This window comes from Microtus ochrogaster, chromosome 4 (assembly GCF_000317375.1).
Source record: "Microtus ochrogaster isolate Prairie Vole_2 chromosome 4, MicOch1.0, whole genome shotgun sequence".
Classification (NCBI taxonomy): Eukaryota; Metazoa; Chordata; class Mammalia; order Rodentia; family Cricetidae; genus Microtus; species Microtus ochrogaster.
The window spans coordinates 85,700,916-85,719,827 of NC_022011.1; the positions used below are offsets into that span (position 1 = coordinate 85,700,916).

At 44.0% G+C, this 18,912-nt stretch overlaps 1 protein-coding gene across 3 annotated transcripts in view; it reads left to right on the forward strand.

The window, feature by feature from the left end:
- Positions 1-1,476: 1,476 nt before the first annotated feature.
- Positions 1,477-18,912, forward strand: part of Rbm45 (RNA binding motif protein 45) — a 19,021-nt gene continuing 1,585 nt past the window's right edge. The window contains exons 1-10 of one of the 3 annotated variants that reach the window (XM_013346086.2): positions 1,477-1,877; positions 4,384-4,506; positions 5,957-6,083; positions 8,108-8,230; positions 9,111-9,293; positions 10,897-11,026; positions 11,189-11,273; positions 11,457-11,617; positions 12,985-13,183; positions 15,828-16,097. In XM_013346086.2, the coding sequence (XP_013201540.1) occupies positions 1,578-1,877; positions 4,384-4,506; positions 5,957-6,083; positions 8,108-8,230; positions 9,111-9,293; positions 10,897-11,026; positions 11,189-11,273; positions 11,457-11,617; positions 12,985-13,177 (1,425 nt within the window). In that variant the 5' untranslated portion in view covers positions 1,477-1,577 and the 3' untranslated portion in view covers positions 13,178-13,183; positions 15,828-16,097. Of the gene's footprint in view, positions 1,878-4,383; positions 4,507-5,956; positions 6,084-8,107; positions 8,231-9,110; positions 9,294-10,896; positions 11,027-11,188; positions 11,274-11,453; positions 11,618-12,984; positions 13,184-15,827; positions 16,098-18,912 lie in introns of those variants that run through there. The other 2 variants (XM_005346615.3, XM_026778694.1) reach the window with 2 other exon arrangements.

The following is an 18,912-nucleotide window of genomic DNA, read 5'->3' on the forward strand; positions in this document are numbered from 1 at the left end:
TTCCTAGGTGAGCAGCCACCATTCCCCCCTCCCCCCCTCCTGCCTCTTGGAAGTGCTTGTGGGAATTGAGCAGATCAAACAGAAGGTTACGTTACCCCCAGGGCCTGGTTCTGTGACCTGAGCCTCTTAACTTTGGGCCTCAGGTTTCCCACCTCTAAAGAATGGGGCTAGGATTCTATGCTTGTAAAGACGCTGTGCAGCCACCAGGCTCTGTGGTTTTAATTGTCTTAGTCAGGTTCCAATTGCTGTGAAGAGACACGCTGACCATGGTAACTCTTATAAAGGAAAGCAGTTAACTGGGGCTTGCTTACAGTTTCAGAGGGTTAGTGCATTGTCGCCACGGTGGGACACATGGCCACAGATAGGCAGGCATGGTGCTGGAGTAGGAGCTGAGAGTTTTACTTCCAGATCCTTGGGCAGCAGGAAGAGAGGGCTACTGGGTCTGGCTTGGGGCTCCGAAACTCCCAAAGCCCACCCCCCAGTGATGTACTTCCTCCAACAAGGCCACACCTCCTAATCCCCTCAAGCAGCACCGCTTCCTAGAGACCAAGCATTCAAATCTATGACTCTATTGGGGCCATTTCTACTCAATCCACCACAAACTTTGTCTCTAGTGACTCCTAATTGAGTTTATGGTCAAAATGGTGACAAAGACTCCCTGTTTTTGTCAAAACAAACTTTGGTTTTTTTTTTGTCAAAAACCAAAACTTCAGACAAGATCCCCCAAGTCTTCTGTTTGACCATCCCCAACTTCTGGCTCTCTGTCCTCGGGCATCCAGAATGAGGACAAATCCTGATAAATCAGTTTCATGGTGGTTCCTGCCCTGATGTCTGACCGCTGTTAATATCTACCCCTCTGGACAGCCTGCAGCGTGAATTCTGTGAAGCAGGTCTAACAAGAGTCCCTCTTACCCCCAATCTTCAGTAATTTTTCATCTACTGACTTCCATACTGCCCTGTTATAAATCTACACTTCTCTTCCTGGAACCAAGTCGCCTCTCCCCCTTGCTGCAAGTCCTCCGCACCTGTCACGATGGACCCTTATGAGTAAGGTCTGCCTTTTTTTATTATTATTTTTAGTTTGGTGTTTTTGTTATTGTTTTATTTTTGAGACAGCCTGTTGCCCAGATGCTAGCCTCGAACTCACTAATTCTGCCTAAGAGACTCGGATTACAAGCATGTGTCACCACTTCCAGACTCTCTCTTACGAGGGTGAAGAGTAATCTTTTCGTAACGACACCATTTTGGGCTTAGAAGAAACAGACGCCAGCTTTGGGAAGGCTTAAGCATCTGGCAGGTGGGGTCTTCTTGGCCACAAGGCAGCTCGGTTTGCACAGGCTGATCCTCTGTTAGCATGGGACTGAAATTTGGGGCTGTTCAGAGTCCACCGTGGCGCCAGGGGGCGCTGCAGAAGGTTCCCGGAAGCCGGACTCTCTCACCGGGGACAGCACCTGCTTCGGGGCTCAGCGCTCTTCCGGAAGCGGAGGTGTGCAGCCGCCGCGGCGGGCTGGTGGGCGAGCGGGCGGACCGAGCGGGCGGACCGAGCGGGCCAGGCTCCCTCTCCTACGTGGGGCACCATGGACGACGCCAGCAGCTCCGCGGGCAGCGGAGGCTTCCGCCCCGGCGTGGACAGCCTGGATGAGCCGCCCAACAGCCGCATCTTCCTAGTGATCAGCAAGTACACTCCCGAGTCGGTGCTGCGGGAGCGCTTCTCTCCCTTCGGAGACATCCAGGACATCTGGGTGGTGCGCGACAAACACACCAAGGAGTCCAAGGGCGTCGCCTTCATCAAGTTCGCCCGCAGCTCACAGGCCTGCCGGGCTATGGAGGAGATGCACGGGCAGTGCCTTGGCCCCTACAAAACCAAGCCCATCAAGGTGTGGCACTGGGGTTAGGGTGTGTGAGGTGAAGATGCTCGGGTTGGGGTGTCAGGGATAAGGGCACTCGGGTTGCGGTGCCTGGGGTCGGGGTGCCCGGGGTTGGGGGGGGGGTGTCAGCGGAAGCGACGGTTACAAAGTACAGGGGATTATAACAGGACCAGCCTATAGCCACAAGGTTTATCAAAGTAAAATTATGTTGTGATAAGCTAGAAAACGATGCAGAGGTTGGGGAGTCCTGACTTTGGTTTTACAAGAATACCGTGTATGTGTGTTCATGGACTGTGGTTTGGGGTCTGTCCTCCTGCTGCTGCTGCCAGGAGGCGGTGTTATCAGCTAGGGAAGGGATGAAACTGAGAACAAGGCGTGCCCTAGGTGATTCAAGTGCTGTGTGGACACTTTGCTTTATCAGGCTCTAAAATTTAGAAATTTGTGAGCTGATGGCACCTCTGATCTTCTTTTACCTTAGGTCCCTTTTTTTCCTCCAATATATGCATTTTCTTGCTTCCCTGTATCTTCCTTTAGATATTCATTATTGATGTATCAACTAGATTGACTCAGAGGGGCATTTCTACTCATACCCCAGTAGTGCTTGGCCTAGGATGGGAATTATTGAAGAAACAACTAAAAATAGACCACCTAGGGACATGCCTCTGACACCATTTCTCTTTCTCTCCCTCCCTCCCTCCCTCCCTCCCTCCCTCCCTCCCTCCCTCCCTCCCTCCCTTCCTTTCTTCCTTCCTTCCTTCCTTTCTTTTTCTGTAGTTTTAGAGCCTGTCCTGGAACTAGCTCTTGCAGACTAGGCTGGCCTCAAACTCACAGAGATCCACCTGTCTCTGCCTCCCGAGTGCTGGGATTAAAGGCGTGCGCCACCACCACCCGGCTTCTGACTCCATTTTCTAAGCAGGGTCCTTTGCCTCTCTAACAAGCTGTCCTCTGAGCAAGAGTGACAACTCTTGTATCCCTGGGTCCAGTGCTCTCTCTCTTCCACCGAAGTATACAGTGACGTGTTTTTTTTTTTATTCAGTATCCCTTTTAAGATTCTGCCTCCTGCAGCCTTCACTGTTCATGGCTCTCACATACTTCAGTGATATGCTACCCTCCTTAAAGGAAACACACACTCGTATGCATGCGTAAACCCTCATGAGTCCTTGTGTATAAGGGGATCTATGTCATTTCAAATTATAAAAAGTGGCATTACCTTAAGAATGTTACGGTTATAGCTGCACAAACAAGTCTATAGCCTTAGTCATAGATTTTTAACATTCCTATGGAAATAGAAAAAAAAGACAAATTGATAAACAAATATTGTACTACAAAGCAAATTAGATTCAGATTCACTTCCCTGATAATGTTTTAGTAAGATTGAACTGCCAATAGAAAAGTAGAACGTCTGGTGAATTTTCCATCTGCATGTAAAAAGCTTTTGGAGATTCACAGAGACAGATCAGTCTGACGATGCTGCCTGTGTCTAAAAATGTACTGTTGGAAAACAGGTAGAGTGTCTAGACTTAACCCCAACTATATGAATAATTACATTAAATATAACCAAACCAAGCATCTCAGGGAGAAGATCATCACCGGGCATAGTGGCACATGCCTGTACTCCCTGCACTCAGGAAGCTCAGGCAAGCAGTTCTTGGGTGCAATGCCAGCATAGGCTCCACGGGAAGACCGTGTGCCACCCAAAAGAAGATGCCATAAAACAAAAATGAACCAAACACAACTAAGTGATGTTTACAAGAGAAAATGCTTTGAAGATACCATGCTGTAGAAAAAAGAAGCTCATATCAGTGAAGATAGATATCCATATGTAGAATATTAATAGATAATCTCATAAAGATGAACATATAGTAATCCCGTGTGCTTATGCAGCCAATAACAGCTTTGAAATACATTCAACAGTTTGGGGTGGGAGAGGGGCTCTGAAAATCAGACCCATGGCTTCATAAATGCTAGGCAAGCACTCTACCACTGAGCTATACACCCTCAGTCTGGAGTGTCTTTGACAGGACTAGGAGAAAGAGGAACATATAATCTGATTTATGTACAGTTAGCATCTGATCAAACAGGTAGACCACGAAAGAAAGATATACCAACACTGTGTCTAACCACAAAGTCTGCATCCGTTCAAACAGTGACCTGCTGTTGGTAGTCAGAAATGCAAATGGAAGCACTTGGAAGGCAGAGACCTGCGGATCTCTGAGCTTAAGGCCAGCCTGGCCTACATGCAGGGTTTAATCACAGCCAGTGTTACATAGGAAAACACTGTCTCAAAACAAGACAAAAGGGAAAAAGTGCAAAAACCAAAATGTGTTTGGAAAGAGCGCTGTAAAGATTGGTATTATAGTTTTTTAAATCACTGTAATAAAGCTTTTTTTGAAAAAAAAATTATAAAATCCTATCACATTGCATTTCTGAGTTAAATACTTGTATTATAAAGTAAGTGTGCTTAAGGAATAGGGATACAGTTATCGTTATCCTGAGGGCTGTGTGTGTTTCTTAGGTTTTCATCGCTCAGTCCCGATCGTCAGGAAGTCACAGAGATGTGGAAGATGAAGAACTCACAAGAATCTTTGTTATGATACCAAAGTCCTATACAGAAGAAGACCTGCGGGAAAAATTTAAGGTCCTTGTGTGTTCTTATCATAACTCTGTTTTCAACACTGTACAGCCACAAACATCTGGACAGTAACAGTGACCATCCCCTCTGCCCAGACTTCATCCTAAAGCATAGGCTGAGAAAATGAAGTGCAAGGCCAGAGAGTTTTTATTAAAACCACACAGCTAATAGGTGGTGGTGCCAAGATTTAAACCCGCTCTGCCCCCAGAGCCTGCGCTCAGACTTTACAGTTCTGAGCACTTCTTGGTCCTCACTTCTCTTGCCTCTCTGCAGAGTGAGTCGCAGGCCTGAGTCAGGCCCCAGTCAGGCCCCAGTGCGCAGGCTGTGTTGGCTAATGCCTATCATGCTGTGTTGACATGGTGCTCGTTCAGAGGGAAGTTATTCCTTCAAGTGGTTTTGTCCTAAAATTTGGCTTCTACACAGGTCATATTTAAGGGAAGCCATTACAGCTCTAAGCTACTGCTAGAGGAAATGATTTTTGAAGATAATTTTAAATCTTTGTGCCTTTTTATGCAATGGCTACATGTAGGCTTTCCCAGAAGTTACTCAACGGTGTTTTAAGTTGTTTTGTTGTTGTTGTGGTGGTGGTGGTGGTGGTGGTATTTTCTTCTGTTTAACCTTTTAGCACTAAGTTGAGGGTAGGTTACAAGCAAGAAAAAAAACTAGCAGGAAAAGATGCTTTCTATGTGTCTTTTGCCCTCCTGTTGAGAGTTAACCTTCAAGAATAACAGATTCCAAAAACTTATATTCCTTACTTCATCCATAGTAAGAAAATGTTTACCTCTTTTTTTTCTAAGAGGGAAGAAAAACATTTACAAGAGAATTCTGTAAAATTCATACTAAATGACATGCCATGAGTTTATAATCCCATATGCCTTCAACTGTAAACATTAGTGTGTTTCTCAGATGGGACTATCATCTGAGAGAGCCTTCGTGTTTGACTTTGAACTGCCCCTCAGAAGAGCATCCAGATGTTGGTGATACTGTTAGAGACACCTAAACGGTTTCAGCTAGCGTTGCTGCGTATTTGGTATTTCCCAGGCACTTAGGCATTTAACACAAATTAGTCCATTTAACCTTTAGCAATCCATTGCAGTCAGTGCTGCAGAAGACACTGGCACAGAGAAGGTGAGTCACCTGCCTACGTACCAAGTTGCTCAGTTAGGATTTGAATCTCCGAATCCCAGTTCCAAAGCCCTCACAGTCCTCTACTGAGCAAGATGGTGTGGATAAGTTCTTTCTCTCCTGGCTCAGTTTCTCTGTTGTATAGACAAGGTATGTGGGTTTTGTGGGCTCGGCGTCACTGTCTGCGAAATCCGCAGTGCAGAATGTCGGTGTAGCCTTGAAGGATTACTTTGCTTATACATGAGACGTGAGCAGGTAAAAATTTAAATTTGAAGTGTCTTTTCTGTCATTAGTTGTGAGCCTCCTGAGGCCATTTCTTTTCCTCTCGCAGGTGTATGGCGATATCGAGTACTGTAGCATCATCAAGAATAAAGTCACGGGAGAAAGCAAAGGGCTGGGCTACGTGCGGTATCTGAAGCCATCCCAAGCTGCCCAGGCAATAGAAAACTGTGATAAAAGTAAGAATGATTTTTTTTTTAAAGCTTTATTTTATGTGTGCGGTTGTGCCCAAATACACATCTGTGTTCCACATAGATGCAATGCCTGCAGAGGCCAGAGGAGGAGATCATAACCCCTGGAATTGGAGTCCCGGGTGCTTGTGAGCCACTGTGTGTATTGGGAACAGAACCCAGGTCCTCTGTAAGCAAATGTGTTCCTAACCACTGTGCCAGCATCGTTCCAGCGCCAGAGCTGTTTGTTTGTTCGTTCTTTAACCTTGCTAAAAGGCCTTTAGAAAAAGAATTCTCAATATTATAAATAAGGGAGTCTTTGACTAGATTTTTGCTAAAGTTAAATAAGTAGTGAATATTTCCATGTGATTCAAGGAGGGAAATGTTTGGACTTAGGAATCAGCCATGCACAGAAGCCATCCTGGTGACAGAGCTGTCAGGATGTAAGCACAGGGCATATTCAGGCTTGTTATTTATATAGGATATAATATAAATATAATATAATATAATATATTATATATATATATACACACATATATGTGTGTATATATATAAAAATCAGTTTGTAATTTAAAGTACTAAAAATTGATTGACCCTTTTAGGTTTTAAAAATACTTTTCCTTGTTTTTTAAAGACAGATCTTGCTATATAGCCCAACCTGACCTTGAACTTGTGACCCTGCAGCCTCAGCCTCCTGGGTGCTGGCTTTATAGGCATGTGCCATGTGCCCAGCAAATCTTATTCTTTGTATTTGTTCCTATTCAGCCTAAACCCTAACCAGCATTTAATACACTAGCAAACATACGAGTTAAGATCGGGTTGGTGAGATTCGCTATCACAGATAATTAACTGGAAGCTATAGTGATAAATTATTGCACACTTCGACATTACACATAAAGTTGACTTTGAGAAATGAGAGGTTTGATAAATTATCGAACTTTAGACCATTATAAAAATCAGTATCTCCAGGAAGGAGTTGCTGTTGATCAGTAGAATTCTTAGGTGCTTCTAAAGTCCACAGCACAGTTTTCTTCTTAATCGGCTCCCATGGTGTGCTCCTCAGCATGCCAAGAGGAAGATAGGAATGAGGTAACCGGTAGCCCCAGATGGAAACCTTTATGTCTGTATTGACTAAGACCTAGAAAATAAAGAATAGAAGAATACTTTTAAAGGCTGAAAACAAGAAGTATATCTTGTTTTCCATCACCTCCAAATCCCTCAAGCAGCCGTAGCTCCTCCGGAAGTACTGAGTGAGTTCAAGCCAGCTAGTCCGTCATGCTCACACTGTTGAGCCACGTGAATGCCATGACCCCTTGACGTACACCCATGTTGCATAGCATGGATAAGCGTTTTGTTTTAGAGGGTTTGTAGGGGCTTAGGGAGGGTGCGGGGTGTCACTAAACCTAGCTCACCAGTTGGCTAGCCCGATCTCCTGCCTCTACCTCCCTGATGCTGGAATTATAGGCATGCCTGGACTCCCCTGGCTTTCATGTGGCTGTTGGCAGTCTGCATTCAATGACTTGTCTCTCCCTCTTCCACTGTTTGAAGCTAATTCTTGGACCCCTAAGTAAGAACTCTCAATCTAGAACAAGGGGACCAGTTACAGAACTGTCATGATTAAAGATGTAACTTAAAAACAGGCAGAGAAGTTAATGTGCAAAGTACCATACTAAGCACATATAAAGGAGGCAGGTTGGCAAAAGGTTAAAGGTGAAGATGCCCAGTAAGGTTTAGTTCTAAGGAAACTGGGCAAGTGGATGATGGCCATCTTTTCTTGGGGTGGAAGGCACAGCATTGCTGACCTTTGTCGTCTGTTGATGACGAGACGAGGGGGTTCTCGGCTTGTTTTTGTTTGTGGTTTTCTCATTTACGTTTTGTTCTTTACCATGAGATGAAGAAGTCGGGCTGATGGAGGTGGCCACCATGTAGATTCTGTTTTTTATAGTTGTATTTCTAAAACTAGGTCAGACCCGTAAGTCCAAATATGTTAAATTTGCTATGAAGCATGAAAATTCATGGCTTCTCACTTTCAGGTTTCAGAGCGCTCTTGGCTGAACCTAAAAATAAAGTATCCGAATCCTCAGAGCAAGATTATTACAGTAGCATGAGGCAAGAGGCTCTGGGCCATGAACCGAGAGTAAACCTGCTTCCCTTTGGTGAGTGGACCGCCATTACCTCTGCGTTAGCAGCGTTGAGTGTATGATCTAATTTCATTCTCAGGTCGTTCTTTCGTCAGCAACCTGAAAATCTTACCGAGTGAGTGAAAATCTTGTATGTAGTTTGTCTTGTTTTTCCTGAGAAGTTGTCAGTACTTCTAATATCCTTAATACTTCACCCTTATTTTGTTTAACTTATGTCCAATATAGATTTCTCTGGCTAGCTACACATTATCTACATACTAACCTGTGTCACTAGTGTGTGTGTGTGTGTGTGTGTGTGTGAGAGAGAGAGAGAGAGAGAGAGAGAGAGAGAGAGAGAGAGAGAGAGAATTCTGCCTTTGTGCAGCCAACCAAAAGTACAAAAATGTTGCACAGGCATCTGTTCAGTATGCTGCCTTAAAGTTTGGCTTACAGAAAGGAGACTAGCAGGAGTAGAAGCTAGAAGAGGCTGCTGGGAAGTGGTGAAATCAAGGTCCCTGGTTGTCACTGACATAACTTTTCAGATAAAATTCTTACCATATTTCACAGTTTTGTATACTCAACTCCATCCTGTGGAATTTAACTAGACATTCCTGTAGTTGTTCTGTGTTGAAGTTTAGTAGAGAAGTGGGTGAATTTGTCTGTTTTCTGGTCACATGTTCTTTGATTGTAGAATAAATATTACAATACTACAAAGTAGGGACAATAGATATGATTAGAATGCATTGCATACATATATGAAATTCTCAAAGAATAAAGTTAAAAGTGTATTTTAAAAAAGAATACCACAAAATACAGTGTCTTTGTTTGGCACAGTACACTTCAAATAGCCGTGTGCAAAATGGTTACATGAATTTTTAGTGTATACAAATGTAACGATTTACATGTGTGTGTATAGTTGGAGAACAACAGCCTGAGTTTTCAAGCTTTGACAAGAGTGACAGAGGCCAGGAAGCCGTCTCTAAGCGCCTGTCGGTTGTGTCGCGCGTCCCCTTCACGGAAGAGCAGCTCTTCAGCGTTTTTGACCTAGTCCCAGGCCTGGAGTATTGTGAGGTTCAGCGAGACCCTTACTCAAATTATGGTAAGATGATTGTTTTGCTGTTGTTAAGTTTACTGGGTTTTTTTCTGTTGTTGTTGTTGTTGTTGTTGTTGTTGTTGTTTTTATCCATGACACATTTTTGTACTGTTTATGTTCCAAGAAGTTTATATTTTAGTTTTTCTAGTTAATTTTTTGTTCTTTTGTTAAACATACATATGTTTACTGTATAGTAATTATTTTCACAATGATGTTTTTCTTTAGGTATACCATGTACTTTAATCTCATTACTACCCATTACCCTCTCCAGATCCTTTTTTTCTACTTTATAGTTAAATCCAAGGATACCTTTGTAAATAAATTCCCGAGAATGTATCTTCTTTATAAAAGTCATTCGCTGTAAAAATATTTTAACTCACAAAATAAAGGACTCTCTATCCCACTGTTGAACAACAGTGCCCAGTCTAGGTCTGTTTTTACCCTTTGGATTGATGCTAGCAAAGTTATAAAATGCTTAAGGCTTCCTCCCCAGGCACCCTCCGAGTCTCCTTTCCTTAAACTCTCTTGCACCCTAAGAGCTCTGCATCTCTGTACATTCTCAGATTTGCTGCAGAATAAGGTGTATCGGTTCAACCAGTGCATTCCCCACAGGCCTGTCAGCGGATGTTCTGATCCAGGCAGTGACTTAGCTGAGTGTCCCTTCACCAGGTGTCTCTAGGCTGTGTCGAGTTGACAGTGAGCACTGATCCTTACAGAGGAAAATGGAATGGTGCTGTGTTTCTCCCCAGAGTTGGTCTTAGAAACCTTTTGGTTCTGTCACGAGCTCCTGGGCTCAAGGACGAATCTTCCCCTCCCTTCAGTGCTGCCCCCTTAGTTGAAATCTCGTCAAAGGCATGTGAAATGGGCAGCTTGCAGCCTAAGACCCTGCCACCAGCCTGCTGCTTTCATGCCTACCGCCTTCCTCTGATGTTTCAGGCAGCTGAGCATACAGTGTAACTAACAGGGGAAACTCCTCATTTCAATGAATTAAGGGTTTCCGTTTTGCCAGATGGTGGTGGTGCACACCTCTAATCCCACCAGCAGAGGCAGGTGAATCTTTAGTACAAGGCCGGCCTGGTCTACAAGAGCTAGTTCCAGGACAGGCTCCAAAACTACAGAGAAGCCCTGTCTCGAAAAACAAAAATTAAAACAACAAAAAAAAGAGTTCTGGTTTTTATGTATATTGATATTCTATTAAAAAAATTTAAGCTGGGCCTGGTGGTGAGTGCCTGAGTCCCGGTCCTCACTGGGACACAGAGGCAGTGGGCTTGTAAACTAAAGGCCCTGGCTTGGCTTACGTATTGAGTTCCTGCTGAGAAAGGGGGGGGGGTCTTAAAATTCAATTCATTGGATGAAATATATGCTGGGACCATATTTTCTTAAAGTACTATGTTTCTATTTGACCAAAATTTGACTTACACTTCAATGCCTACAAATAATATTGCATGTGTGTTTAACAGAGCTTTGCCCTCTGTTCCCTTGGATCTCATCTTTATTAGTTGTGTGATCATCAGAGTTCTGTATTTTTCACCTTCGAGTACATTGTAACTTGGGTCTTATGGATGCCCGCCATCTTCTACCTTTTCCATCTCTGCTTTTTCTATTTCAGGTCATGGTGTGGTTCAGTATTTTAATGTAGCATCTGCTATTTATGCAAAATACAAATTGCACGGATTCCAGTACCCCCCTGGGAATCGGCTAGGGGTCTCCTTCCTGGATGACGGAAGTAACCCAGCAGAGTAAGTAGCATTCCGGGAACGTGCTGGTGTGGGTGGACCGGACAGTGGCTTGTCGACTAGAAACAAACAGTTTACCTTGGGTGAGGAAGTCACACTAAGCAAGTCACCCTTAAGATGGTCACTATTCCTAGTTTTCTGTAAATTGTCGGTTGTTCTTTCCAGTCTCATCAGAAAAATGGCCACCCAGATGGTGACGTCACAGCTCACGTCAATGGTGTGGAGTGACCCAAGTCAGCAGCAGTTTCTGGTGAGTGTGTGAGAATGTGACCTTGTAATGCGGTCAGCAAATATGATATCTGTTTATTAACAAAGAAAACATTTTCAGAACTATTGTAAAGACCTCATGGTGCAGTGACGTACATCTTAGCTCTGGGCCCCAAATCCCCAAGAGCGATCTTATTTCTCTCCTCTGCCTGTTCTTCCACAGCAGTTCGGAGGAAGTTCTGGGTCACAGGTGCCGCAAATCCAGACAGATATTGCACTTCCGTCGTGCAAAAAGAAAGCCCCTCCCGAAACGCCCGTGAAAGAGAGACTTTTTATCGTGTTTAATCCTCACCCTTTGCCATTAGACGTGTTGGAGGATATATTCTGGTAAGATTCGCTTCTACAAAGCCACACGTCGGTAGGTAAAAACAAGTACATTCGATGCATTTAAGCAAGTAACCACTGTTCTCTTAATCTCGCCACTGAGAAACGGTCTGTTCTGAGGTTTTAAAGACTCCTTAGTGGTCTTTTCAATTTACCATCGTTTCCTTTGCCGCACCTCCCTGGCTCAGCGGTTAAGAGCACTGCCTGCTCCGTTCTAATCCCAGCAACCACATGGTGGCTCACAACCATCTGTAATGAGGTCTGATGTGCTCTTGAGGGAGAGACCTGGTCAGTCGTCCTCATCAACTTAGACCATGAATGAAACCCAGTAAGGAAGAGTTCAACAGAACCGCCATATATGGGTTGCCCATGCATGCTTCAGCATTGCCAGGGCATAAATTTCAAAAAAATTCACTCCTTTGTTGGGCACATATCCTAACCTCTACCAGAATTTCCTGGTTCCCCCCACCCCCCGTTTTGAAGACATAAGACACGCAGGATGGTCTTTAAGAACTGCGGTGTGGAGTGGACAGATCCCTCGTCCCTTGGGAGAAGATGCTCGCATAGGCCTGTCTGCGCATTCCGTTTTCCTCGTGTTGTGATCCAGGCGGATGAATGTTTGCTAAAGATCTTACGTTTGCCAGCACTTGATTGGCACCTGAGGATTGTGTCGTATAGAGCAAATCACTTGGTTATAGGGATAATATGTAATAAGTGTAAAAAGAAAAGGGGAGGGGGAAATGCCAGTTTCTCTTATTTTAATATAACTATATCTACCCTACCCTTTTTTTTTTTACCCTAGCATTTTTTTAAAAGACATTTTCCTTTTGCCTTCTAAGAATATTAGTGAGGTAAGCAGATGAGAGCATGTTAAAGATGCACACGGTATCAGGCATGTAGTGATAGTATGTCGACCTTCATGTAACTGATTAATTTAGCTTTAGGTTTGGTTTTGTTTTTGAGCCGCTTCTCTGTGCCAGGCAGCTCCTGGACTGGAGTGCTAATTGTGATGTAAGCAAACAATTTATTACTGTCCTGAAAGTTAAGTTCATGCTTACCTTGGAAATGAAGTGGAACCCTTGAGGGCAGCCATGGGGTAGACTGTAGAAAGCATTAGCGTCGGGAGGGAGGGCAGCCGTGGGGTAAGCAGAGGCAGGAAGAGCATGTTGGAGTGAGGAACTGTTGGAGAGGAGGGAGCCCCCTGGCAGAGCTAAGGGTGTTCCTGAAGAAGGGGCTGTTTGCAGAGTACCTGAGGCAGCCGGGTGTTGGCCATAGGCGCTGGCTGGGGAAGAGTCAAGAACTTGCTGTATTTAGAACTTCCTGAGAGCGTCCGTCTGTTGCTGATGCTCGGGTCTTTTGCTGTGTTTCAGCCGTTTCGGTAACCTGATTGAGGTTTACCTTGTGTCAGGAAAGAACGTGGGCTACGTCAAGTACGCAGATAGGTTAAGTGCCAACGACGCAATCACAACCCTGCACGGGAAGATTCTGAACGGGGTCAGACTGAAAGTCATGCTGGCCGACTCCCCAAGGGAAGAACCTAAAAAGAGGCAGAGAACTTACTGAGTCTGGGTAAGTCTTTCTTACCCGCTAGCCGAGGAGTTTGGCAGGAATAATGTCTGTAAGTACTTTACTTGTGATTTTCCTTTGGGGACTTTAGAAGCTAGTTAAGACCATGTTGGCTTAAACCCTATAAATAGAGCCCAGTTCTTTTTGTAATTTATTTATTTATTTATTTGTTTATTTTGGGGAGGGGGTTCAAGACAGGGTTTCTCTGTAGCTTTGGAGCCCGTCCTGGAACTTGTTCTGTAGGTCAGGCTGGCCTCGGACACACAGAGATCCGCCTGCTTCTGTCTCCCGAGTGCTGGGATTAAAGGTGTGCACCACTGCCTGGCCAACATATTTGTTAAATTTAAAAAAATAGTTTAAAGTCAGGGCTGGAAAGAGAGTTTGGCTGCTGAGGGTGCTTGCTGCTCTTCCAGGGACTCACATCAGGCTGCTGATAGCCAGGGCAATCCGGTGCCCTCTTCTGAACTGTACACACAGTCAGTCCTGCATACACACCCACAGACAGACGCATAAATACTTAATAATAGAATATGGCTTTAAAAAGTAATCTTCTCACCTCCTACTAACGAGAAACAGTATGGAATAATATATATATTTAGACCTTTTAAACCTAAATATTGGTGTCTTTCTGAACTCAAACTTATGTGCATCCATGTATTTCTAGAGAACTCTGACCAGTGCTAAATCCTTCTTTCTCACGAATACTGAACAAGACAGGGATTCATTGTTGTATTGAGTAATTTTTAAAACTCAGTCTTTTCTGGTGGTGGGTTTTAGCTATGACTTAAGGGAGTTTTACTCTAATGAATTCTGAGTTTCCAGGACAATCTCTTTCCTGTTTCCTACACTCGTCACCCTCCCAGCCCTGCTACATGTCAGCTGTGTCCGGTTCATTGCTGTGTACTCATAACTATCAGAATTAATCACTGTAGGCCTCACCACTAAGGACCTTGCTTTTGTAAAGCAAAGCAAGTTGTTAGTTCCTCCCTTATAGAAGTCATTTGGCAGTGACAAATGCCCACCTTAAAAATGCTCTTGAATGTCTTATTTAATGACCAAATCTACACTCATTACTCTAAACACTTGCCAGTTCAGCTCTAAAAATACTAAGTTACCATTGAAAGAGAATTAGCAAGCAAATTTTGTTTACTAAAAAATGTTATTAATTTAATTCTGTTTAAATACACAGAAATAAAAATGTCTATTTTTATTTCTTACCCTATGTCTAAATGTTTCAGCATATCAGTGACAATGACTGTTTTTGTTCAGGATATCTTTGTCCTCTAAAGGGACAATAATATTAACTTCCTAGTACAAGAAAATGCATGATAGTTGAGCCTTTCCCAATGATAATTTACATTTTAAAGGGAATTACTGGCCTATAATCTCAGCACTCGGGATACTGGAGCGGAAATGCTGACTGAGGTTAGCGTGGGTGTGGGAGGAGAGCGTTAGAGAGTGTGAACGAGCTTGCAGCAGACTTGGACTAGATCCACCTCTAATACCTAAGTCTGTGTAGATCCCTTCACGTCAGAGGCCCAGAGACAGCAGCATCCCTGATAGACCGAAATGAAGGCTTTGTAAATGGGACTCAGACTCAGACACGTGTGGCTTTAGCACAGCCTTTCAGATGTCCTCCTGTCCAGGGATGGTGCACAACTACCTCCCAGGCTCCTGGGACCCTGAGACCCAAGCTCTAAACTATGGCAGCTTCTTCACGCTGCTGTGAGCTCAACTGGCTTCCCAGTCAGAGGAATTGCACAGCTGTCGGCATGACTAGCCAGCACAGCATGAATCTGACCCTTTCTCATTATTGAATCAAGATACATTTTCAGGGAAGAGTCAAAAGAGGTCCTATAACTTGAAAATGGTGATGTGGTTAGGATAGACATAGTTACAATTTGGGTGTCTTCTAATGCACCATGGCATTGATTTTTTGCTACCCACCCTCTGTTTATCTCTGCTATCACAGTGAAACTTTCTACCTTTTGGGTTGCATTAAGTAATTATATTGGCCAAGTTTGGTGGCCTGAACCTATAGTTGCCATTCTTGGGAGACTGAGGCCGGAGAGTCAAGTAAACTCAAGAGTGGAAGGCCAGGCTGGAAGACATAGTGAGAGCCTGTCTGTCAGTGATGATCTTGTTTTCAGGTTCAGCTCAGTAGTGTGATAGACCCCGGCACTTTCCATGGCTGTAACAGGAAGAACTTCTTTGGTGTGGTTGGTACAACGGCTCTTGAATGCTGGTTGCTTTTGTTTCCAGGAATACGCCTGGGACTAAATGAGCCACACCTAAGAAATAAGAATCTGGTTAAGAGTTAATGTTGAATGTAGTTGAACTTTATTTGGAGATAAGTCTTGTGTTTATAATTTTTTTCTCTTTCTATTTGAGGCAAATAGAAATTTTAATATTTCACAGCATCTTGTTCTAAGTTAATTCACAGAACTTTCCCTCTAGAAATCCAGTCCCTGCGGGCTCCAACTTTCTGAGTAAGTTTGGTTTTGTTTACTTGGTGGCATTTATGATTGAACGGATCAGACTGGCTGTATAGAAGCTAGCGAATCCCCGACAGTTTGGGAATACTAACTACGAAAGCTATTCCCTTCCAGGTGATGATTTTCTTACTTGTATTGTGTTCTTTCTACAGAACAGAGACTAACTAATGACATAGTCCTCAGCTGACTGACTGGACGAACTCCCTGTGGACAGTTGACAGCTTTTTTTTCTTTTTTTCACATATCTGATAGTCTGCACACCATTGCTTCCTGGGATTTCTGACTTGTATTTCTGTCCGACCGTCATGGTAAACTAATATAGAAATTGTTTCCTGGAAGAATATGTTGTTTTGAACAGCAGAAATAAAGCTTTCATAGAGAAATATGTTGTCATCCATAGCAGAAATAAAGTTTGCTTTGCATAACTAAACCATGACTTATTTATGTGAAAGACGAGAGTGAAGAAATAGTAATAGGTGTTCAGAATTGAAATAAGCGCCTGTTTCGTTGATTTTGAGATACGTATCTTCACATTTTAATATCTTTGGGAGTAGAAACATGGCAGGTGGGTGAACCAGGCTGACTGGCAGTCTCTTCCCAGTGCGGTGTAAGTAAAGGTGTTCGTTCCTTTCAGCCGCCTGCGTCTTAGAGTAGTGAAACAAGCTGCGCACGATCCACACATCCCTCCCTCGACGCTGCAGTGACACAGCGGAGACATTGTACTGGGAAGGGTGGAGTACTGTGGATTTGCTGCTAGGCCAAAACTTGTTGGTAGTTTCGTCAGCGTTTTGGGGATTATAAAGTGTCAATGATTTAAACATTTATAGGGATTGTTTTGGTTTTTTACATGGGGTTGTCATTTGTCATGTAATAATAGGCTGATGTAGAACCCCTGAGCCTCCTATCTTTACCTGCCAGGGGTTAGGAATATAGGTCTAGGCTAGCACACCTGACTTAAATTTAAATAGTACCAGTGGCTTTGAGCAAATGAACTTTTTTTATTTATAAATATAGAAACATAATGGCCAGTCCAAAAATATGATATGCAAGCAGTTATCACAACAGACTATGATAAAAGATGGACTCATTCTGAAATGAAAAATAGAAACTAGGAACCTATCAGGTTTGGCATATCATGTCTGAAATCCCAATTTTCTGGAGGCTGAGGCAGGAAGATTGCTGTGCATTTGAGGCCAGCCTAGCGGTGAGATCCTGTCAAAGCAAAAATAAAATAAAATTGCAACTGGTCTTTCCAGACAGAAACTGAGCCAGTGATTTTTCTGTGAGCCTGGAGCCATGTTTTTTAAGAGGCAGAGCTCGCTGTGGGAAACGAAGACTTGAAGTAAAGAAAGCTGAGGATTTGTTACCAGCAGATTCATTCTTCCTGTACACAGCTCACTTTTCACGGTTGAAATTATTTACAGGCTGTCTGGCTCTAACACTACAGTTATGATTGAATTCCCTTTCAAAAATACTCCTGTCCAGGTGTTTATACTGGGCAAAAATAGCACATTTTTAGACAAAGGAAACACCCTCTGCCTCATACTCTTGGCTTATCCTCATAGTTAGAGATAAAATTCAACATCTTCCAGTTTTTTTGGGTTTTTTTTTTTTTTGTAAATTTCTGTGTACTGCCACATCTTTCTTTTTATTTTTAGGATTTATTTATTTATTATGTATACAGTATTCTCACTGCATGTATGCCTGCATGCATGCAGAAGAGGGCACCAGACCCCATTACAAATGGTTGTGAGTCACAATGCGGTCGCTGGGAATTGATCTCTGGACCTTTGTAAGATCAGGCAGTGCTCTTAACAACTGAGCCATCTCTCCAGCCCCCATCTTCCAGTTTTTAATCCGCTGTCTCGCCAGCCCACACAGAGGCTGGTCCTTTTTTGTAGCTGCCGTATGTAAGCCTTCCTGCTGTCCAGCTTTTCCAGTGTGCTCACTGAGCCTGCTTCCTCAGTCTGCGCAGGCCCTGCGATGGCTTGAGCAGAAGTGGCCCCCGTAGGGTCACGGAGTTGAGCACACAATGACATTGGAAGATTTTGGAGCTTTTTTTGAAAGTCATAATCAAAGTTAGTGGCAGAGTAGGTTGTTCCAGGAGGAGCTTGGAAGGTAAAGCAGAGAGAAATTGAGTAACTTTAACCCCAGCACTTGGGGAGGCAGAGGCAGAGGCAGAGGCAGGTGGATCTCTATAGAGTTCGAGACCAGTCTGGTCTAGTGAGTTCCAGGCCAGCCAAGGCTACATAGTGAGACCCTGTCCCAAAGACTGGAATAAAATATAAGAATGCCAATATAAATGCAGACAGTAGAGACTAGCTCCTGAGGAGGACAGGGACTCTAGGTAGCAGCTGGCCTGCAGGCTAGTCACATGATGTTCTGGAAAAGAAACTGACTGCATCCCACCTGTGTTTGAGAATTTGCATGAAGCTGAATTTAAAAGCAATGGGCTAATTTTAGTAATGGGAATTTCAAGCCCTCCCGACATGGACTTGTGTGAAATAGTTTTTACTGGTCACTCTTCTGAAAATCTGCAGTGAAGCAACAAGTGGGAGAAGGAAAATCTTAAGATTGCAGCCAGGACTTGTGCTAGGAAAGACTGTAGCTGTTAAAAGAATTGGAACCCTTAAAGAGAAGCCCCTGACTGTACTGTGTACTATCACAGGAAAGATGCCCTCAGGGCAAGATCCCACCCAGCTAATGCTCCGATTCTGGGGTGTGTGTGTGTGTGTGTGTGTGTGTGTGTGGTAGGGGTGGGGGGCAGGGGTGGCGTGTATGTGTGCATATGCGCTAGTGGGAGGGGGTAGGGGTGGTGTGTGTGTGGTAGGGGTGGGGTGTGTGTGTTTGTGTGTGTGTGTGGTAGGGGTGGGGTGTGTGTGTGGTAGGGGTGAGGTGTGTGTGTGTGGTAGGGGTGGGGTGCGTGTGTATGTATGTGTGTGTGTGTGTGTGTTAGGGGTGACATTAAAGGTTTCGCTGCTCGCAGAAAACAATAAATAGGGAATGTTTTCATCCTCTCAGTAGAAAGGCTGCTACCACTGTGGCCGGAATAAGTCAGGGTTCACCCCAAGCGCTCAGCCAAACTTGGCAGGTGTGGGTTTCCGGAGACGAGAAAGAAGCAAGGGCCATGGATTCTTCCTCGGCATTCTCAGCCATCGAGACTAGGCGCTGTGCACACAGGCCTGGAAGTTGATGTTTCTCCAGGTCATACACCCACCTCTGCAGACTTGGCGCTGT